This window comes from Grampus griseus (assembly GCF_964374135.1).
Source record: "Grampus griseus genome assembly, chromosome: 6".
NCBI lineage: Eukaryota > Metazoa > Chordata > Mammalia > Artiodactyla > Delphinidae > Grampus > Grampus griseus.
The window spans coordinates 7,217,857-7,240,565 of NC_139000.1; the positions used below are offsets into that span (position 1 = coordinate 7,217,857).

Below are 22,709 nucleotides of genomic sequence, written 5' to 3' on the forward strand. Positions count from 1 at the left end.
ACCCTTTTCTTCTTCTTGTTTTTAAAAAATGTTTAAATTTATTTTACTCTTTTATTTTTGGCTGTGTTGGTTCTCCGTTGCTGTGTGCGGGCCTTCTCTACTTGCGGTGAGCCGGGACTTCTCTTTGTTGCGGTGTGCGGGCTTCTCATTGTCGTGGCTTCTCTTGTTGCAGAGCACGGGCTCTAGGCGCGTAGGCTTCAGTAGTTGTGGCACGTGGGCTCAGTAGTTGTGGCTTGTGGGCTCTAGAGCTCAGGCTCAGTAGTTGTGGCACATGGGCTTAGTTGCTCTGCGACATGTGGGATCTTCCAGGGCCAGGGCTCTAACCCATGTCCCTTGCATTGGCAGGCGGATTCTTAACCACTGTACCACCAGGGAAGCCCCACCCTTCTCTTCTTGAAATATTCTCCTTCCTTACTCAGGTGAAGCAGGTCTTATTAGTCTCATTTTTACAGCTAGGAAACCAAGGCCCAGAGAGGTACCAAGTCTATTAAAGAGGACATAGCACTGTTCAGGCTTCATATCCAGGCCTCCCGACTTCCACAGCCTTGAGCTTCTTGTTTTTATTTTTTTTTTTAACGTTTTTTATTGATTGCTGGGAAGATGTTTTCATTTATTTATTTATTTGGTTGTGCTGGGTCTTAGCTGCAGCAGGCAGGCTCCTTATTTGCGGCTCACCAGCCCTTTAGTTGTGGCAATGTGAACTCTTAGTTGCAGCATGCATGTGGGATCTAGTTCCCTGGCCAGGGATGGAACCCGGGCTCCCTGCATTGGGAGTGTGGAGCCTTAACCGCTGCACCACCAGGGAAGGCCATTAAGCTTCTTTTTGAATGTGATTTTTGGAACCCTTGGTGATGTTTGCAAGTGTTTCTAGTGTTAAGAGGGCCTCACCAGGAGAATTTTGTTTGGTTCTACTTTCTTTCTAGGAAATTTCTATTGCATTCCATTCTTTCCAGTGTTGCTAATCTAATCGGTCCTCACGGCCTTGGCTGGAACAGGGTCCCAATGAAGACTCAGTCGTGGGTACAGAGGGGCCTCTGATTGGGCAGGTTTCCATCCCTCTGAGAGTTCAGGGATAGGAGGAAAGCAGCCCAGAGGACCTGGCCAGAGTATTCTTGCTGAGAGGCTCAGAATGGGGCCTTGGGGCCAAGCAGCTTTCCGGGGGGTCTTGGGCAAATGTGATGCAGGCTTTATGGGTGATCTGGGGCAGTTATTTTTCAGACAATCAGCACCCTCAATCGACATGTAACAGTTGATTCCTCATAGTTACCTTAAGGATTATTAAGATCAACATACAGAAAGCTCTGGGTTCTACCTGACACACGGTAGATACTCAGTAATTGGTAGTTGTGCAGGCCTTTAACTTCGGTTTAACAAGCATTTTTCCACATTCGACCTCATTTGGGCCTTCCAACTACTCAACCCCACTGGATCCGCATATGGTTGTTTAAAATCGCCATTCTGTTGTGGCAGAAACTGAGGATCAGACGGCTAGCACTTGGCTTCAAGGTGGTCGCCAATTGGAGCTCTGCTGGAGCACTCGGCAGCTGCGCCAGCTCTGCACCCCGAGGCCCCACAACTCCAGCCCGCCGCGACCACAGCCCCCCGCCCTCGCCTCTGCGCCTGGCCGCTTAGCGCCATCTTTGAACTTGGCACGAGCGCGTCGCTTCCGCACTTGCCTCCCCACCCAGAGTAGACGCGCATGCCCCAAGCGGGCTCCTTCTGCGTTTGGAGAATCCAGAACTGGTATTGCTTGTCGCACGGTCGGAAAAGAATAATTTATCTCTTCTTCTTGGATCTTGGGGTGCGGGGGGAGGAGGAGAAGGAGGTGGAGAAGGAGGAGGAGGCGCGCTGACAAATTCAAAAATGGCGCCGATAGCCTCACCTTCCCAGCCTTCCGCTCTGGAGGAGCGGGGGCGAAGGTTGCGTCGGACTGCGCCGGCGCCGGGGTTGGGGGGGCGGGGCGGATCCGTCTCCACGGTAACCCGCGCGCAGCCGGGGCAGCTCTGCCGCGCGGGAAGCGCGGGTGCTGAGGCGCTGGCTTCAGGCGGGGCTGCGAGCACCGAGCGGCCCGAGCGGCCCGGTCCGCTGCAGGACGAGACCCTGGGCGTGGCGTCCGTGCCCTCGCAGTGGAGGGGCGTCCAGGGCATCCGCGGGGAGACGGTGAGGGCGCAGGTTTGGCTCGGGGCGACGTGGGCGGGAGGGCGAGGGGCCTCGCGCGGCTGCCGGCCCAGGTTCTGAGGTCCCACCGTTTTATTTTTATATTTTAACTCGCAGAAACTAACCCTTTGGGATACCCTCGTCTCAATTTCCCCAGTCTTTGAATAGCAACAAAGAGTTTTTCTTTAAAACCTCTAAAAACCCCACGTTTTGAAGGATTTCGTGTGAACTGCGGTTTTTAGGCATTTCAAACTAACTTTCACTTAAAAAACACGACCAAACTGCATTTTCAGGTCGAGACACACCCGTTTTCTAGTACGTAGTTTAATCCAAAGCACACAGACGAGGTGGTCTGAGATGAGGGCAGGGCTGCAGGGGCCCAGGGCTTCTGAGGGATCTGTGTGGAGACTTGGAGCCCCTGCCGCGTCGGTGGCGATTCCTCCGTCACCAGCGGGTGAGCTCCCTCCCGGAGCTTGTCTGCATCGGACAGGAAATAAACTATGTAATAAGTATACTGTGTGTTAGAGCTGAGCAGTGGACATGGACAAAAGAAAAAGGGCGAGGGATTAGAAAGTCTGGGTCGGGGAGTGAGAGGTGGGCTGCAGGGCGGGCCTCTTGGAGAGAGTGATGTTTGAGCAAGGACTTGGAGTGAGAGAATTCACCAAGTGGATACCTGAGGTAGAACAGCCCAGGGAGAGCAAACTTCAAGTGCAAAGGTCCTGGGGTTGGAGCCAATCTGGTGTGTGTGAGGAGGCAGGTGGGGCTGGAGGGGAAAGAGAAGGGGAGAATAGTTCCAGGTGAGGTCAGAGAGGGTAAGGAGAGGCAGGTCAAGTTTAGGGCTTGCTCATCATTGTAAGGATGTTGGCTTCTCCTCGGTGAAAATGAGCATTGCAAGGGGGCTGCATATTTCCCAGCAGAGGAAAGTCAGGCTTAGCTTGCCACACAGGTGTTAGAACCTGCAGAGACCATGTCCTCACCAACACCAATACCAATGAGGTTTCTATGATGTCGTACTCTTGAGGACAGGTTTCTTGCCTCTGGCCAGCAGTCTGCAGGTCTCAAGCCAGATTTCATCTGGCTTCAAAGCACTTCACACTTCGCCATGCTGGATAGACATGGTTCTAGTTAAAAGCAAAGGCAGCGGATAGTTTAGTTATATCTATCCATCTTTACTGAAGGTAAATGTGTAATTCACATTCACTGGCTTTGAAAAACTACTTGAAATAGTTCTTGTTTGCTGAAGATTCAGATTTAATTTAATTTTTTTTTTTGGCTGCGTTGTGTCTTCGTTGCTGCACGCGGGCTTTCTCTAGTTGCGGCAAGCCAGGGCTACTGTTTGTTGCTGGTGCGCAGGCTTCTCACTGCAGGGGCTTCTCTTGTTGCAGAGCACGGGCTCTAGGTGTGCGGGCTGCGGTACTTGCAGCACGCAGGCTCTAGAGCTCAGGCTCACTAGTTGTGGCACACGGGCTTAGTTGCTCCGCTTTGGTACTTGCAGCACACAGGCTCTAGAGCTCAGGCTCGCTAGTTGTGGCGCACGGGCTTAGTTGCTCCGCGGCATGTGGGACCTTCCCGAACCAGGGATTAAACCTGTGTTCCCTGCATTGGCAGGCGGATTCTTAACCACTGGGCCACTGGGGAAGTCCAAGATACAGATTTTAAAAGATTCCAGGTTGGGAACCATCGACTCAGTCTAACTTTTTACTTTTTTTTTTAAAGAATGAGATCGAGGCTTGTTGATTTTCTTGTAGCTATAGTTTTAACCCGTAGGGCTCTAAGAACTGATTCTAATACTTGAGGTGTAAAGGCTTTCATCTCAGGTGTTTCAGTTGAATCAGTCTTTCCTGTCTTATTAAGGAGATTCTTTATTAAGTTGTAAGACTGTTGCAGGGGTCAGAGGAAAGTGGTAAATTGCTTTTTCCAAATTAACTTGTTTCTCTTTATAGAAGTTTCTGTGTCCAAAATTTAGAAAAAAATCTGGATAAGCAAAAACTGGAAATAAAAACCACCCCACAGTCTCATTGCCCAGGCATTTGGTTTATACCTGCTCCTTTTTTGTTTTGTCTGTTTTCTCCCATTTTTTTTTTACAAAAATGGAATCACACTGTACATAATATTTTGTAGACCCACTTTTTTCACTCAGTACATCCTGAACATCCTTTGTGTTTAAATTTTTTTTTATAACTTCATTTTATTTAATCAGTCCCTTTTGAAGGACTGTTTCCAATTTTTCTCTTATCGACAAACCCCGTGATGAGTGTTTTAGCTAAATTTGTATGCAGCTTCTTAATTTTTTTTTGTAAGTTACTTTGGAAAAGCCGGAAATTGTTCTTTGCTTGGCCCACGTAGTGGTGCAATATTGGAATGTACTCTTACGTCCCAGTGATGAATTTTTTTTTTTTAAGTATTAATGATCTTTGGCCTGATTTGACTTTTCTTGTCCTGTTTCAATTGGTTCACAGAGGGACAGGGTCCTGGACTTTGGGACCAGTCTGTGGGTTTGAGTGCAGACTCTTTGGGGGCTTGGTCTTGGGCCAGTCATGTGATCTCTTCTGCAAAATAGGTCTTGGTAGAATACTTCTGTGGGATTAAATGAGATGCTCCTAAGAAAACAGTTTGAGATCCCAGCTCTGTTCAGGTGGGGGGGGGATCACGAGTGTCAGTGCTCAGTCAAGCAGCTGTGTGAGATGAAGGGCTCCTGATTGCCTTAACCTTACTCATCTGCTTTCTCAAACTTGGCTGACCCTGGAATGCCCTGGAGAGTCTTGAAAAATATGAATGTCTGGTCCTTACCTCCAGTGATTCTGGTTTAATCGGTATGGTGTGACCTAGGAATCTGGTTTTATAAAAGCTCCCCGGGTCATTCAACGTGTGGCAAAACTTCAGAACCACTAATTTAATCCACCCTACTCTGCAGCAGAGTTACCTTTCTGAAGCCCATTCTGACCCTATCAGAATGTAGGGTGCATTTTTCCATTTTTTGTGGTGAGATACTTATAAAATTTACCATATTAAAGTGTAAATTCAGTGATATTAAGTACATTCACAATGGGCAACCATCACTACCATCTAGTTCTAGAACTTTTTTATCAGCAGTTGCATTTTGGGCATTCTGGTCTGTCTCCTTTGGACTCTGAGCTCCCAGAGGGCAGGGTGTGGGTCTTGTGTACTTTTGTATGTCCCAGAGGCCCCCAGGAAATACTGAATTGAATACTTTTCTTGTGTCCTGTCATCCATGGGCATGATTCTGATGCATTTCTCCCCTCCTGCTTTGGCTTGGCTGGTTTTTTTGTTTTTTTTTTTGCGGTACGCGGGCCTCTCACTGTTGTGGAGCCCACGCGCCACAGCTAGAAAGAAGCCCATGAGCCACGACGAAGAGCCCACGCTGCAACTAACACCCGATGCGGCCAAAAATAAATAAATATTTTTTAAAAAATCCCCCAAAAACCAACAACAAAAAGAACGGGAGGTCATACCTTGAAGTACCTTGATGTTGGTTCTGGGTTCAGTTACCCGCACACTCTTGGAGGTCTCACACCAGCGAGACAAGAGACAGTGTAACTCTCTATGTTGCATCACAAAATCTACTCAGCTCAACTTGGTTTTTTTTTTTTTTTTTTTTTTGGCTGTGCTGTGAGGCTTGCAGGATCTTAAGTTTCCTGACCAGGGATTGAACCCCGGCCCCAGCAGTGAAAGTGCCAAGTCCTAACCACTGGATTGCCAGGGAATTCCCATCAACTTTATATCCAAGATAGTCCCATCATACAGCTTCTGCTAGTTAACATCATAATGTATTTCACACCAGGGTCAAATTTTGTTGGTATGCTGATAAAGAGCCGCTGAATTAGGTCAGGAGTCATCTCGGCTCCCATCACACCTGAGTATCATCAGGTGTGTATATAAGACTCAGAAAGGACATGGAAGGGAGGGCTGGGAAGAGACCTGAGGGGAAGGGAAATTCTGGGAGGGAGGGAGGGAGGGCAGCAGTGAGCCTGAATGGATGTGGCAGTGACAGTGCCGAGCCATGTTCACATTGGCAACATTTCTCAGCCCCTGGGGAGGAGCCCTGTCTCACTCCATCCTACCCAGGTGAAACCTGGGTCCCCAGAGAAGGGGAAGGGGGGCAATACGAGCACTGTCTGCACCTCGAGGGCAGAGATGAGGGCTCTGGGGCCTGGGGTGTGGCCATGGGAAGTATATAGCTGAGGGGCTAGGCCCACATCTGGGGTCTGAGTGCCCTCCCCATGGCATCCGCTGAGGGCATGTTAGCAGAGCAAATTCTGGGACCCCATCCTAGACCTACTGAACCAGAAACTCTACAGGGAGGAAGCAGCAGTTTGTCTATTAGGAGCCTCCCGGTGATTCCGGGGCCCTGCTCATTGATGACGCTAGTCTAGAGTGGTCTCTGAGGTCCTCTTCTACTCTGGAGTCAGGTGTGCGGCTCAGGTGGGTTTTGGGGGTGAAATGATGGGCTGTGTGCTCCGTATTTGCTGGTAGTGGTTATTGCCGAGGGGAGTGAGGGGGCTCAGCCTTCAGCTGCATGGCGTCCCAGACCTCTGCCTATTCTCTGTGTGTTTCTGTATTTCGTCATCCTCCCAACCCCCATTTTAACAGATATTACAAAGGGGTGTGTCTCACAACTGATGTGTATATTTAATATAGTTTCGTCCTGAAGAGCTATTACTAAATAATTGGTATGTTTTATTTATTTATTAAATTTATTTATATATATTTTTTATTTTTGGCTGCGTTGGGTCTTCGTTGCTGCACACGAGTTTTCTCTAGTTGGGTGTGCGGGCTTCTCATTGCGGTGGCTTCTCGTTGCAGAGCACGGGCTCTAGGCACGCGGGCTTCAGTAGTTGTGGCTTGAGGGCTCTAGAGCGCAGGCTCAGTAGTTGTGGTGCATGGGCTTAGTTGCTGTGCAGCATGTGGGATCTTCCCGGACCAGGGCTTAAACCCATGTCTCCTGCATTGGCAGGGGGATTCTTAACCACTGCGCCACCAGGGAAGTCCCAATTGGTATGTTTTATAATCAGTAGTCAAGGAGATCTAGAAGGTATATTTTTAATAAGAAAGTGACTGTGTTCTACTTACGACCACTGCATGTTGACACTGTGTGAATGGGTTTCTTTTTTTAAAAAAATTATTTATTTATTTATTTTTAAATTTTTGGCTGTGTTGGGTCTTTGTTGCTGCACATGGGCTTTCTTGAGTTGGCGGGGAGCGGGGGCTACTCTTCCTTGTGGTGCGCGGGCTTCTCATTGCGGTGGCTTCTCTTGTTGTGGAACATGGGCTCTAGGCGCATGGGCTTCAGTAGGTGTGGCACGCGGGCTCAGTAGTGGCTCGTGGGCTCTAGAGCGCAGGCTCAGTAGTTGTGGCGCATGGGCTTAGTTGCTCCGCGGCATGTGGGATCTTCCTGGACCAGGGCTCGAACCCCTGTCCCCTGCATTGGCAGGAGGATTCTTTTTGTTTGTTTGTTTTGCGGTACGCGGGTCTCTCACTGTTGTGGCCTCTCCTGTTGCGGAGCACAGGCTCCGGACGCGCAGGCTCAGCGGCCGTGGCTCATGGGCCCAGCCGCTCCGCAGCATGTGGGATCTTCCCAGACTGGGGCACAAACCCGTGTCCCCTGCATCGGCAGGCGGACTCTAAACCACTGCGCCACCAGGGAAGCCCGGCAGGAGGATTCTTAACCACTGCGCCACCAGGGAATCCCCTGGCTGGACAGTTTCTGAATGAATGAATCATGCATAGGCACTGTCGACATGGGATTCCTTTAACCTTTGGGGCTAAAGGTGGGGAAGAGTCCTGTTCTCTCACAGAACACCCCTCTGGGCCACTGTTGCCACCTGTTGCTGGAGAGTGACTGGTCGCCTGGTCCATGAGGGCCGTTTCCTCAGTCATGGGAAGTGTTCCTGAAATTGATCGACCAGTCCTTGAGGCCAGCAGCGGCATCTTATTTCCGAAGTGGGGCTTTGTGGGGTGGTGGTCTGGGAGACAGAGCCCTCCTGGGTATGGGCTAGGGCTCTGGCAGCAAGTAACAGAAACCAGCCAACCAGCTCCCGTCGGACGCTTTTCTTTAGGATGCGGAGGTGTCTCCTGGGCTTGGCGTGGAGATGCAGCTGGTTCTGAGGAAGGGGCAGGAATCAGAAGCTAGGCGGCTTTGGGACCCTCCCTCCACCTCTCAGCTCTCCTGTTGCCACACCCCCCGTGAGGCCTATCTCTGCACGTCTCCTGTCTGCACTGTGGCGCTGGCTGATTGTTGGCACTGTGTTTCAGTTCTCGGCATGTGCCGTTTATCTTGTTGAGTCTTTGTCTCAGGTGTGAATTTCCCTGAGAGAACCCAATTGGCCTGGCCTGGTTAGTCTCTGCTTCTCGTCCAGTCGGTAGCTACAGGCCTGGTGTTTGGGCCCAGCCTGCATCATGGGTAGGAAGTTTTTGGAAAAACTGGCCCTTGTGGGGAGGGCAGATTCTCTAGAAGGTATTTCCTCACCATTCTGGGCCTCGGTTTCCTTCGTTGGCAAGATGCAGGAGCCCTGACATTCTGGGTGTCTGTAGGCTCTCTTGGGACCGGAGGGCAGGACTGCCACCTGGACTCTGCTCCCTGAGTCCCACTGGCTTCCTGCTCCGCTGAAGGCTGCACAGAGTTTGAGGATCTTGGTTTGGGAATGGTTCTCCTGTTTCTTGGCCACATGTCCCAGTGTGATCGAAGTCTGGCTGGGTCCCACCTGTTTTCCCCTGCAGTGCCTCTGAGGTGCAGAAGGCAGGCGGCAGGCCCAGCATCCACAGTGGTCACCTGCCCAGGGAGCAAGGATCCTGCTCACCGCGAATTCTTCCTCTCACCTCTTAGAGGGCTTATTATGGGAGCCGCGCCCTGGCGACAGCCACATGCTGCCTGGCATGGAAGGCACCACCCTGTATGTGGCGGCCGTGGGCAAGCCCTTCCCCCGGAGCCTCCGGACCTCATCCCTAGATGGGTCAGGATCGGTTGTGAGTTATGTGTATCTCGAACCGTGGGAGCTGACTTAGGTGTCCCAGAGTGAAGAGAGAATAATAGTGGCTTCTTACTAGTTAACAGAAAAAAATTATGGCTGCAGTGTCATTGGTTTTAAGTTTTTTAGTTAAGTTTTAGTTAAGTTTCCCTCCATAAATTTTCCTTAGTGTTTTGGCATCTGTTATTTGCCTGAATAAGCAAACAGCAAAGGAACACTAATAGCAATACCTGAAAAGTTAAGAACTTGTTGTCTCTTTGGACATTTTTGCTTGTGGTTGTGACCTTACATTAATTTTTACATTAAGACATTCATGTAACATTCTCTTAGAAACATTGTTTTGAGTTCATCTGATGTGATTAGTGGCCAGGATTTTAGGCTGAGAGAAAACACCTTGACTGAGAGATAATTCAGTGTTGTGTGTCAGAATGCCTGGATTCAAGCTCTGTTGTGATTGCCTCTTTGCTGTGTGACCTTGGGTGAGTTACTTAACTTCTCTGTGTCTCAGTGCCAACCTTAGAAATGCAGAAAATAGGATTTACTTTGTAGGGTGGACGTGAGCATGAGTAAGATGATACAGGTAGGGGCTTCCTTGGTGGCGCAGTGGTTAAGAATCTGCCTGCCAATGCAGGGGAAACGGGTTCGACCCCTGGTCTGGGAAGATCCCACGTGCCGCAGAGCAACTAAGCCCTTGTGCCACAACTACTGAGCCTGTGCTCTAGAGCCCACGAGCCACAACTACTGAGCCCACATGCCACAACTACTGAAGCCTGTGCTCCTAGAACCCATGCTCCGCAACAAGAGAAGCCACTGCAATGAGAAGCCCGCACACCACAATGAAGAGTAGCCCCTGCTTGCCACAACTAGAGGAAGCCCATGGGCAGCAAGGAAGACCCAACACAGCCAGAAAAAAAAAAAAAAAGATGATACAGGTAAAGCTATGGGGACAGTGCCTCAATTAGCACTTAACAACTGGTACTGTTACAATCTTTGAGGCTTCCAGGAAGTTTGAGATTCACCCACAGTCTTTTAACATTTTGTCTCGGCATGTTTACTTTCTTTTTTTCTTTTTTCAAAAAAATATTTATTTATTTATTTGGTTATGCTGGCTCCTTAATTGCGGTCCGTGGGCTCCTTAGTTGTGGCATGCAAACTCTTGGTTGCGACATGCATGTGGGATCTAGTTCCCTGACCAGGGATCGAACCTGGGCCCCCTGCATTGGGAGCTCGGAGTCTTAACCACTGTGCCACCAGGGAAATCCCATTGGCGTGTTTACTTTCTGATTCCTGTGCCCATCCATTGATTGATCAGTGTTCACGCTCCCTCAGTGGACTCCTTGTCTTGGGGCTTCAAGTCACATCTGTGGTTGGATGCTTTCTGGAGCCTCATGCCTTGTGACCAGTCTCAGAAATCCTCGACGCCTCCATGGGGATGTCTGAGAGGCATCTGTCTAAAGGCGGTCTGACAGAAAGCCTTCTGTGTTCTCTTCTCCTGGAATTTGCCCTCACTTTCAGTTCAGGGACACCCCATCCACTGGTTCTCATCATGGTCCTGTGGCTTATACTGCGAAGGAATCCCTAGCCCTTTGTCCTGGCTCACAGACTTTCTGTTGCCTGGACCTTGCCCTTGGGCTGCCCTTCCTCACCCTCTGCTCCCAGGTATGCTGCCTGCCGTCCAGCCTCTAAGCATGGGGCCTTTTCTTCGTAAGGTTTTGTTCTGTTCTCCCCCCAACCCTTTCCTGGGACCCTTTTTCCTGCAGCTTTCCACTTGTCCTTCACACCTTAGCTCAAATGCCGGCTCCCTCGCCATCCCATCCCACTTGCGTCCCCAGCTGTTCCCTTCTCTCCCACACCTCTGCATCCATCTAGCGCCCCTTGTGTTCCATCATGTTTTTCTTGTGTGTTTATTTGCCTGGCCCCAACCCCTACGTAAGCTCCTCGGGCACAGGAACCTTGCACGTTTGTTTTCTGCTATATCCATAATAGCCTGACAGCACCTGGCAAGTAGATGTTAAATAGAGAAATAAAATGTGTGTGTGTATATTATGAATGAACTTGTACTACCTGTCAAATACCATGCAAAGTGCTGGGGATGTAAAGATAGACAGGGTTCTTTCTTTTTTTTCTTTTTTAAATTAATTAAGTTTTGGCTGTGCTGGGTCTTGTTGCTGCACGCAGGCTTTCTCTAGTTGTGGTGAGCGGGGGGCTACTCTTTGTTGTGGTGCGCGGGCTTCTGTTTGTGGTGGCTTCTCTTGTTGCGGAGCACGGGCTCTAGGCACATGGACTTAAGTAGTTGCCCCAGGTGTGCTCAGTAGTTGTGGCACAAGGGCTTAGTTCCTCTGTGGCATGTGGGATCTTCCCGGACCAGGGCTCGAACCCATGTCCCCTGCATTGGCAGGCGGATTCTCAACCACTACGCCACCAGGGGAGCCCGGGGGTACTCTTCATTGTGGTGTGCGGGTTTCTCATTGTGGTGGCTTCTCTTCTTTGTTTTTTTTGTGGTGGCTTCTCTTGTTGCGGAGCATGGGCTCTAGGCACGTGGGCTTCAGTAGTTGTGGCACGTGGACTCAGTAGTTGTGGCTCGTGGGCTCTGGAGCACAGGCTCAGTAGTTGTGGCTCATGGGCTTAGTTGCTCCGTGGCATGTGGGATCTTCCCAGACCAGGACTTGAACCCGTGTCCCCTGCATTGGCAGGTGGGTTCTTAACCACTGCTCCACCAGGGAAGTTCTTATGCTGGAGGAGCTCAGAGTTTAATGGAAGGTGGACAAGCAAAGAGAGAATTAAGTTGAACGTGAAGAGGAGCATGGTGACAAGTGCTGAGTTCTCCACGTTCTAACAAGAGCTGTGCCTGTGTGTGGCCAGCCCCCTTCCTTCAGGCTTACTAACACTGGCCTGGTGCCCAAGTCTGAGCAGAGAGCACAGGGGTCCAGGCCTCGTCACTGTCCTGTAGGTGCAGGTGCCTGGTAAGTGGCCACATGAGGAGAGCCTCTTGTAGATGAGAGTAATCTCAGTGGTATAGGGGCCCTCACTTGGTGAAGATTGGTCATGTCCTCAAGAAAGGGAGGCTGCATCTCCTTCCCTGATCTGATGTCTGTCCTTCTGCCCAGATAAACAGGGGACAAGGAATTGGAGACAGGTGGCAGGGTGGAGAGGAGTGGCAGCTGGGGAGTAGTCTGTCTTCTCCCAACTAGCTCATCACGGACACACATGTGTCCTTTGATCACGGTGGCACCTTGGAAGATACCCTACTGGAGAGGGCTGGCTGCCAAGTTGGGGGAGAAGAGGGGTGTTCTGTTGGTGACCAGGTCTGAGGTTCTTCAGCGCTGGCTAAGACAGCCACTGCTGGCCCTAAGATGACCTGATTCTTCTTGATGTCCATATTTTCAAAAAGGGCCCTCCCATGTCCCCTCCAAATAGTGTCACCGAAAGTCCTGGGTCAGGCCCTCACTGGGTCACCCTAAACCAATCACTGTGGCTGGGGGAGGGATCGAGTGCTCCGATTGGCTAGCTGGAGGTCAGGTATCCCTCTCAGTGGGTTGTCTTCACCCACGCCACAAAGAAAGATGGGCTATTTACTAGAGGAAGGAGACAGACAGAATGAACTGCGGTCTATTGTTATTTATCCTTGGGGGAGGGTGAGTGCCCTGGGCGGGTGATGCTGGGAGTACATCTGGCTGGTGACTGTGTTTCGATCTCCTTCTCCAGAAAAGTTGCCAGACGGCCAGCATTGCCACTGCTGAAGCGTCCGCCCAGACCCGGAAGCATGCAGATGCTGAGGTGCAGACCGAGGCCCCTGAGCCGGTCAGCCTGCAGTCTGTGCCCCAGTATGATGGCCCCCGGCTTGTGGCCTTTCTCCGGAGAGTGGAGGCCATGGTTACCCGAGAGCTGAACAAGAATTGGCAGAGCCACGCGTTTGACGGCTTCGAGGTGAACTGGTCCGAGCAGCAGCAGACGGTAGGGATGGGCTGGTGTGGGCCTGGGATGTCTCAGGTTGAGGTTCTACCCCATTTTTAAGTCCTTCTTTTGTGCCATGCAAATAATAGTAACACCAACAATAATAAAAACAGCATTCACCGAGCTCGTACTTTTTGCCGGGTACTAAGTTAAGAAGAAGTCACTGGGCCGTCCCTGCTGCCCTTGAAGTAGGTGCCCTTGTTATCTCCATTTCACTGCTGGTAAGCGGTAGAGGCAGAATTTGAACCTGGACAGTCTGACTCTGGATCTTATTTTCTTAACCACTCAGCTGTGTTTCCCCAGGCACTCTCTGTGCCAACTCATCTATCCCTCAGGACAACTGTATGAGGTAGTGCTATCCTGATCTCCAATTTAGATTTATTTTTTATTTTTTCTTGGCCACGCCGAACAGTTTGTGGGATCTTAGTTCCCCGACCAGGGATCAGACCCGGGCCCTTGGCAGAATCCTAACCACTGGACTGCCAGGGAATTCCCATGATCTCCATTTTATAGATGAGAGTCAGAGGGGCTAAGGGACTTGTCCACAGTCATACAGCTGTAAGTGGCTGAGCTGGAGTTTGAGTCCTGGTCTGTCTGGTCTCACTGCCATGCTCTAGTGACTTCAGCATTGCCAAGTCTTTCTGGTCTCGAGGCACAGCTCAGAGCTGTCACCCTGTCAGCTCAGATGTCCAGTTGGGTACACAGCCTCTGCTTTGAGATCAGGTAACCTCTGAATGAAGGAGGGCGCCTTGGTGGCTTTTGCTCCACCCTGGTGTTGCCTGTGGACAGGCTGCTGAGCAAGCAGTAAAAACTTTGCTTATACAATATTTTCTTCCTTTAGAAATGGAGGTAATTCTGTATTCAGAGGTCATAAGCCCTCCTCTCCTCCCCTCCTCTTGTATCTTCCTTCTATCTATTTCCAGATACATAGTTGCCCTGTTCCCATCAAATCGTTGATAGGTATGGGAAAGTCGGTTCATTTGAGAGAAATCCTCAAAATCCCTCTGAAAAATAGTTGCCAAGTCCACACCCAAGTGTGGAGTCATTGTATCTTTTTAAGCAGAGCACAAGAAGGAGGTAATGAACGTTACAAGCTCAGCTCAGCCTGCCCCCTTTTACAGTTGCATTCAGAGAGGTTAAGCTTTTGTTCTTAATTGTTGAGGCTTTTCCACCCTTCTGTGCAGTTAGTTTGGTCCACCTGTGTATTACTTTCTCCCCCTTTAAAAACTATTCTTTTCTGATTACAAAAGCAATACATGTTCATTATAATAAGTTGAGTCATCGCAGAAGTACAGAACACGTAATACGTAGACAGTGAGTGGGAGCCCTGGTTCAGAGGCCTTTCCCATGCTACACTGACACATAGCATTAGTGCTACTACGGTTGTCACTAAGAGCATTTTAAACAAAAATGGAAAGCACTGTACATTTTGTGACCTTTCTCACTCACCAGAGCTTTCCACGTCAGTTCCTGTAGAGGGGCCCCAGTCCCTCTATAACCTGCATCACATCCCACTGCACAGACACACCAGCCTTTCTTGAGTCCCCTGTTGTTGGACATCCCAGCAGCAGCTTCACTTCTAGACACGTGTCCTCCGGAAACACGTGAATGGGCAGGGGGTTGGGCAGCACCCTCTGGGTGGCCATGTGGCGTGCGGTCCCCTCATGGCCCTGAAGTTTCTTGCCTTTCTGAATGTTGGGCAGAGGAGTAGTGCTTTCAGATTTTGCTGTTATATGATAGAACTGAAGTGAATCTCTCTCTCACTTTGTTTTTCTTTTGCATCAGTATTTTGATTAGTTCTTCCTGGTGGAATTACTATTTTGGCTCACATGTCTGGTTGTTCTGTCTCTACTCCAGCTGTCTAGGTGTTGGCCTTGACATTTCACTGCCATCCTTGGCTCTAGTAGCCCCGGAAAGCCTGAGATGCCACTCTTTTTTTCTTTTCTTTTATTTATTTATCATTTTTGGCTGCGTTGGGTCTCTGTTGCTGCGTGCGGGCTTTCTCTAGTTGCGGTGAACGGGGGCTACTCTTCGTTGTGGTGCGTGGGCTTCTCATTGCAGTGGCTTCTCTTGTTGTGGAGCACGGGCTCTAGGTGCGTGGGCTTCAGTAGTTGTCGCTCGTGGGCTCTAGAGCTCAGGCTCAGTAGTTGTGGCGCACGGGCTTAGTTGCTCCCCAGCCATGTGGGATCTTCCCAGGCCAGGGCTTGAACCCATGTCCTCTGCATTGGCAGGCGGATTCTTAACCACTGTGCCACCAGCGAAGCCCTGAGATGCCACTTTTTTTTTTTTTTTTTAATTTTTATTTATTTATTTATTTTTGGCTGTGTTGGTTCTTTGTTTCTGTGCGTGGGCTTCCTCTAGTTGTGGCAAGCGGGGGCCACTCTTCATCACGGTGCACAGGCCTCTCACTGTCGCAGCCTCTCTTGTTGCGGAGCACAGGCTCCAGACGTGCAGGCTCAGTAGTTGTGGCCCACGGGCCCAGTTTCTGCGTGGCATGTGGGATCTTCCCAGACCAGGGCTCGAACCCGTGTCCCCTGCATTGGCAGGTGGATTCTCAACCACTGCACCACCAGGGAAGCCCTGAGATGCCACTCTTAATGAAGGACTGTAACTTCACAATTCTAAAATCAGTGACAACATGGCTGAACACTTCAGAATTAGAGATGAGGAAGAGGTGACCCAGGGCACCCCCTGAAACCTTTGACCTCTTTGCTGTGTCGTGTCCTGCCTCTTGTTTCCATGTGGGTGTGGCTGACTGCTGTGAGGCACTGTGACCAATCTTGGGGTCTTCTCTCTTCAGAAGCAAAGCCCGTTATGTGTTGTCACGTTGCTACAGATGTCATCCATCTGTGTATCTCTCTATCTCTCTATTTCTCTATCCATTTATTTATTTTTAATATTTATTTATTTGACTGCACCGGCTTTTAGTTGTGGCACGCGGGATCTTCGTTGCCATGTGCAGGATCTTTAGTTGTGGCATGTGAACTCTTAGTTGAGGCACGTGGGATCTAGTTCCCTGACCAGGGATCGAACCTGGGCCCCCTGCATTGGGAGTGTGGGGTCTTAGCCACTGGACCACCAGGGAAGCCCCTATTTATTTATTTTTTATTACCATTTTTTATTTTATTTATTTATTTATTTTTGGCCGTGCTGGGAGGCTTGCGTGATCTTAGTTCCCTGACCAGGGATCGAATCCCGGCCCCCAGCAGTGGAAACGTGGAGTCCTAAGCACTGGACCTCCAGGGAATTCCCTATTACCATTTTTTAAATTGAAGTATAGTTAATTTACAATGTTGTGTTAGCTTCAGGTGTACAGCAAAGTGATTCAGTTATATATATATTCTTTTTCAGATTCTTTTCCATTATAGACTTGTTTCCTTTTTAACTGCTACATGATGTTTCACCATAAACTTTTTTTTCTGGAGTCAGGTTTGCTGGGGTATATTTTCCATACAGGTAAACTCATCCTGTGTGCTGTGTTGAATCTTGGCAAACACATACCCATCAGTGAAGGTATAGAACAGCCCATCTATCTTTTTTTTTTTTTTTAATTTTTATTTATTCATGGCTGTATTGGGTCTTTGTTGCTGCCCGCGGGTTTTCTCTAGTTGCGGCGAGTGGGGGCTACTCTTCGTTGCAGTGCGCGGGCTTCTCATTGCGGTGGCTTCTCTTGTTGTGGAAAACGGGCTCTAGGCGTGCGAGCTTTAGTAGCTGCGGCACTCGGGCTCAGTAGTTGTGGCATGCGGGCCCTAGAGTGCAGGGACTTCAGTAGTTGTGGCGTGTGGGCTCAGTAGTTGTGGTACACGGGCTTCAGTAGTTGTGGTTCGCAGGCTCTGGAGCGCAGGCTCAGTAGTTGTGGTGCACGGGCTTATTTGCTTCGTGGCATGTGGGATCCTCCTGGACCAGGGATCGAACCCATGTCCCCTGCATTGGCAGGCGGATTCTTAACTACTGCGCCACCAGGGAAGTCCCGAGGATGGCCCATCTTTCCATCCCTCTGCATTCTCATCTTTGGATTTTAAATTGTACTGATCATTGCAATTATAAATGGTGTTATGATACATTATGTATATAGTTTATTTTTAATATAAACTTTTATTAAATTTATAAAACATGTGTAAACACATACACAAATTACAAGTGTTCAAGTCCATACTTTTCACATAGTGAAAACATTTGTAGAACCAGGACTGAGATCAAGAAATGGAATGTCAAAAAAAAAAAAAAAAAATGGAATCCCAAATCCCCAAAGGTTTTCTGATGCCCCGTCTACTTCCTGGCCCCACTGTATGGCTTTGTTTTAAAATAACAGATTTATTGAGATATAATTTACATCCCATATCATTCTCCATTTGAAGTGTACAGTTCAGTGAGTTTTAGTATATTTCCAGAGGTATGTAACCATTGCCACAGTCAGTTTTAGAACATTTTCATCACCTCCCCAAAACAGAAACTCCATATCCATTAGCAGTCACTCCCCATTTCCCCCACACCTCCTGGCAACTGCTCTACTTTCTGTCTCTGTAGATTTGTCTCTTCTGGACATTTCATATAAATGGAATCATATAACAAGTGGTCTTTGTGATTGGCTGCTTCTGCTTAGCAGAGTGTTATCAAGGGTCCTTGTGTTGTAGCGTCTATCACTGCATCATTCCTTTTATGGCTGGATCACACTCTGTTGTAGGGATATACCACACTCCGCTATTACGCATCGAGCTGTGAGCATTTGTGTACAAGCGTGTAGGGATATACCACACTCCACTATTACGGATCATGCTGTGAGCATCTGTGTACAAGCGTGTGTTTCCAGTTCTCTTGTGTATATACTTAGGAGTGGAATTGCTGGTCCATATGGTAACTAACATCTGAGGAGTTGCTGGACTCCTCAGTGGCTGCACTGTTCTGCATTCTCACTAGCAGTGCACAGTGCAGCTTCTTACAGATTTTGGATTCTTTCCATTGGATGGTTTCTTTATATGGGGTTATGAGGTCAAGAAGTGTGAAACTATTCACAGGAGTTTTGGTCTATGGTGCAAATACTTCCTGGAAAGTGTGTCTGTGGTGCAAAATCCCTCGCCGTGGCCGGCATCGCCGGCCTTCTCGTTAGCTGCTGCTGGCCACCTATGGGCTGAGAAACAAGGTGCCAGAGTTTAAAAAAAAATGTGTGTGTGTGTTTAAATACACATAACATAAAATTTACCATTTGAACCATTTTTAACTGTACAGTCCTGTGGCATTGAGTATATTCACATTGTCGTGCAACCATCACCACCGTCCAGCTTCAGAAGCCAAAGCTTTTGAAACAGATGTGAGTACAGAGTCCAGCTCTGATCTGGAGCCTGGAGTCTGTCTCAGTTCCCAAGGCCCTTCCTTCTGGGTTTCTGGAAGCATCCTGTTAGGGGAGATGTTGGGATGAAGGCTCCACACTTTCCCCTAGGGCTGGACGGTGGCTTTGAATCACTTATAGGGATTGGGAGGCCCAAGGCTGTGTGTGCTTTTTGTTACACTGCTGGGCGGCTTTGGGGCTCAGGGTTGGGGGTGGTTTGTCTCTTGCAGGTGACCTGCCTCCACACCCTGGGCTACCCCCCAGCCCAAGGACAGGGTCTGCATGTGACTGGTGTCTCCTGGAACACCACTGGCTCTGTGGTGGCCTGTGCCTATGGCCGGTGAGTGGCAGCAGGGCTGGGTGTGGGGCAATAGAAGGCCCTCAGACCCTCGTCTGAGCCTCTGTCTCCCCGTCTGTGCAGTAAGGGGTTGGCCCAGAGCTTGGCCTTTCTGGGAGTCTTCCTTCTCAAGGCTGCCTGGGCATCAGGTTGGCAGGAAAAGAGCAGGGAAGGGACTCCCAGTGCCCACCTGCCAGCACTGGGCAGTGGGCCCCAGGCCTGCCTCACCTGCTCCGAGAGCTGTCTCCTGATATGCCCAGGTTCGCCCAGCTGGAGACCCTTTTCCAGAGAAACTCATGCCCTCGGGGTGCCTCAGAGGAGCCTCTGCCGCTTTGATACCGAGCACAGTGTCTGTGTGTGATGGGGCTATAGAGGCTCACCTGTTTGGGGGAGTAGGGGGTGAAGGTGTGTCAGGTGATAGGAGCACAGTGGGGGCAGGGTGGGTTGGGATGAAGCCCAGGCCGAGGGGCAGAGCTAGCTCAGGCACGTCTGTGCAGGCTGGATGACGGGGACTGGAGCACGCTGAAGTCCTTTGTGTGCGCCTGGAATCTGGACCGGCGAGGCCTGAACCCGCAGCAGCCGTCGGCGGTGGTGGAGGTGCCCAGCGCCGTCATGTGCCTGGCCTTCCACCCCACGCAGCCATCCCGCGTTGCAGGTGAGACGACCAGCCTAAGTTGCCTCTGCTTCCCACCCTGCAGAGGGTGGCCAAAGCCCTCCCTTGGGCCCTCAGCCCCTGGTCACGGCCAGGGCAGGTCTGTGGGGGAAGCAGAGACCACAGGTGGCCCTGACCCCTGGGCTCAGGTGAGGATACTGGGGGTGCCCGTGCTGGGTGCAGAGCTTGGAGGAGGTGGCAGGTCCTTAGCTGAGTCTTGAGGGGGTGTGGGCCGTGCAGAGGTGTGGCCTGGTCGGGACAAGAGGCAGGACGAAGCAGGCACCCTTGGGGAGTTGACAGAGGTGATGAGCTGTGCACGTTGGGGAAAGGGGGCAGGTGAAGCTGGAGGGAATGGAGGGTGCTGGGTGGGGGATGGTAGCCTGGCAGTGGGAGAAGCTTCCTGGGGAGGGGTACAGGAGGCTGGAGTGTGAGGCCCCGGGACCAGGACGTTTCTTCCTCAGGACTGCTTTCGAGAAAGTGGCCCCACGTCCTGGCTGAGTGGGTGGGAAGGGTGGGGGCTTGTCCAGGAAGCTGGGCTGCTGCGTGGGTCGGCTCCTGCCCAGGCCCTCTTGGTCCCGCAGGGGGGCTGTACAATGGCGAGGTGCTGGTGTGGGACGTGAGCCATCCGGAGGACCCACTCCTCTGGCGCACGGGCCTGACGGACGATGCGCACACGGACCCCGTGTACCAGGTCAGAGCAGTGACATGCTCGGCGGGTGGGGAAGCACGTCCTCCCTGGCTGCGCCTTGATGTTGCGGGCCTGCTCCACGACGCGGGGCAGGAGAGGGGGCGCCTGCTCGCCACAGCCAAGGAGGAAGGTCACCAGGGAGCTGGCAGTGAACAGCTGCCTCTGGCATTCTCAGAGCTCCCAGGCCATGAGTCACACCCGCCCCTTCTATCAGAGCCACAGTCCCCACTGTCCTGCTTTTCTGCTGGGACTGGGGGGACCGTGGAACCCTCTGGTGGGTGAGGCGGCTCCCAGGCCTCCCCACATAAGTCTCCCTGGAAGAGAAGGGGAGGGGGGAGGGGAGGGACACCTGGTCTTGCTGGGAGATGGAGCAGGCGTCCCTTCTCAGCTTGGCCCCGCACACTGTTGTCCAGGTGGTTTGGCTCCCGGGGCCCCAGCATGGCCACCGCTTCCAGGTGCTGAGCGTGGCCACTGATGGGAAGGTGCTGCTCTGGCTGGCGGTCGGGGCTGGCCGGCTGCAGCTCAGCGCGGGCTTTGCCCTGGCCGTGCAGCAGCTCCCCAGGAGCACCAAGCTGAAGAAGGTACGAAGGGGCGAGGCTGCTGCCCTGGAAATGGGCCCCCGAGGCAGCCCCAGGCTGTGGGACCCCTGAGCCAGTGAGCCTGGGGGCAGGCAGGCGGGAGCCACTGAGGGCCACAGCGTCCACGCACGTGCCTGGGCTCCTTGGGGACACCGTGAGCGGATTCCCTCTGCTCTGCCCTGCTGTTCTTTTCTCCACAGCCTCCCCGGGGGGAGACCGAGGTGGGTGCCACAGCAGTGGCTTTCTCCAGCTTTGACCCAAGCCTTTTCGTGCTGGGCACGGAAGGCGGCTTCCCGCTCAAGTGCTCCCTGGCAGCGGAGGAGCCCGCCCTCACGCGGATGCCCAGCTCTGTGCCGCTGCGGGCCCCGGCACAGTTCACCTTCTCTCCCCACGGTGGCCCTGTTTACTCTGTGAGCTGCTCCCCTTTCCACAGGTAGGGAGGGCCGGAGCCTCCTCCATCAGCCACAGGGCCTCTGGCACAGGGAGGGTGAGGGAGTCCCGCCAGGCCACACATAGCACTGCTTAAAGGACCTGCGGTCTGCCCTGGGCCTAGGTCTTCCCCATTTGAGCCCCAGTATCCGGAGCTCCTGGGGTTGGCGCCAGGTAATCGGCCCCTTACTTTCGAGGAGGACCCCAGGTTTGGGGGCCTAGGGAGGCCTCTCATGAGCCTGACAGCCCATGAGGAGTCCGGCAGGAAGCCCCCAGCCACACCTGAATCCCCAGCGCTCATCCCCTGCCTGGCTGTCTGCCCTGCATCCTGTCTAGGAATCTCTTCCTGAGCGCTGGGACCGACGGCCACGTCCACCTGTACTCCATGCTGCAGGCCCAGCCCCTGACCTCCCTGCAACTGTCCCACAAGTACTTGTTCGCTGTGCGCTGGTCCCCAGTGCGCCCTTTGGTGTTTGCGGCTGCTTCTGGAGAAGGTAGGAAATGGACACGAGGCTTGGATGCGTTGAAGCTGGCATAAGCCCAGCCTGTACCTGGAATTCTGGGTTGGGGAGACTCTACGTGGGGTGAGGATGACTTTCATTGTGTGGGGTGGAGAGCTGAACTGAGTAACAGCCTGATCTTGTGCACAGGAAACTGTGAAGAGGCTGCTGCTCTGGGCCTCTCTTACCCCATGAATCTCCCCTTGAAGGTGATGTGCAGCTGTTTGATCTCCAGAAAAGCTCCCAGAAACCCACAGTTTCGATCAAGCAAACCCAGGATGAAAGCCCAGTCTACTGTCTTGAATTCAATTGTCAGCAGACTCAGCTCCTGGCTGCTGGCGATGCCAAGGGCGTGGTAAAGGTGTGGCAGCTAAGCAGCGAGTTCACTGAACAAGGACCCCGGGAAACAGAGGACTTGGACCAACTGGCAGCAGAGGTGGCCACTTGAGGGGGGGGGAGTCCCAAGTACAGAGGCAGGTGGGGTGAGGCTACATCTGTGCTGTACGTTTCTGATGGAAGCTGAATGAAGACACGACAAGCTTTGGGGGGAGTCATTTATTTGTCTTTTACATGGAAACAGAAAACTGGGAGGGAGAACAAAAGAACTAGCCAGCTGCTTAGATATTTCTGCAGTCGGAATGGGGCAGCTGGCTTCACGACAGGAAGGGGTCCCCACAGCAACATGGCACCGGCGACTGGACCAGGAGCAGTTCACTGAAGCACCATTTTCTACTAAGAAGTCTCACCCCAAGCTAAGCAGGTTAAGGTTACAATGGAAAGCAGCACTGTCTGGAGGATTTTTCTTAAGAGCACAGACATGAGTTGACATGCAGCAAGGCGATGGCAGGGCAAGCGGTGTGGGCCAGGCTAACCTAGGAGCAGAGGATCAATTCACGAAGAGCGAGCGGGTAAATTCAACGTAGTCAAAAGCAGTGGGGAGTTCGCGGCCCTTGCCGTCCACGTAGGGCTTCATGTGGGAGACGCAGTAGTCGGCTTGTTCCCGAGTCAGGTTCTGGAGGGCAAGGTGGCACCTGTCAGCTAAGCCCCCACCAGCCATGCCCACTGAGGCCGGGGGACGAGGCCGACTTCAAGAACGTTAATG

At 51.6% G+C, this 22,709-nt stretch overlaps 2 protein-coding genes across 7 annotated transcripts in view; one reads left to right on the forward strand and one right to left on the reverse strand.

The window, feature by feature from the left end:
• Positions 1-1,863: 1,863 nt before the first annotated feature.
• DYNC2I2 (dynein 2 intermediate chain 2) lies at positions 1,864-22,157 on the forward strand (the record flags this gene model as incomplete). The annotated part of the gene is made up of 9 exons (XM_082656200.1): positions 1,864-2,160; positions 12,849-13,097; positions 18,654-18,763; positions 19,258-19,415; positions 19,994-20,103; positions 20,514-20,681; positions 20,879-21,111; positions 21,444-21,601; positions 21,817-22,157. The coding sequence occupies 9 exons, from the start codon at positions 1,864-1,866 to the stop codon at positions 22,053-22,055; spliced, it is 1,722 nt and encodes a 573-aa protein (XP_082512326.1). The 3' UTR covers positions 22,056-22,157.
• SPTAN1 (spectrin alpha, non-erythrocytic 1) overlaps positions 22,148-22,709 on the reverse strand; it is a 60,389-nt gene continuing 59,827 nt past the window's right edge. For all 6 annotated transcript variants that reach the window (XM_082656197.1, XM_082656195.1, XM_082656199.1 and 3 more), the window contains one exon: positions 22,148-22,619. In XM_082656197.1, coding sequence (XP_082512323.1) covers positions 22,494-22,619 — 126 coding nt within the window. In that variant the 3' untranslated portion in view covers positions 22,148-22,493. The remainder of the gene's footprint in view (positions 22,620-22,709) is intronic.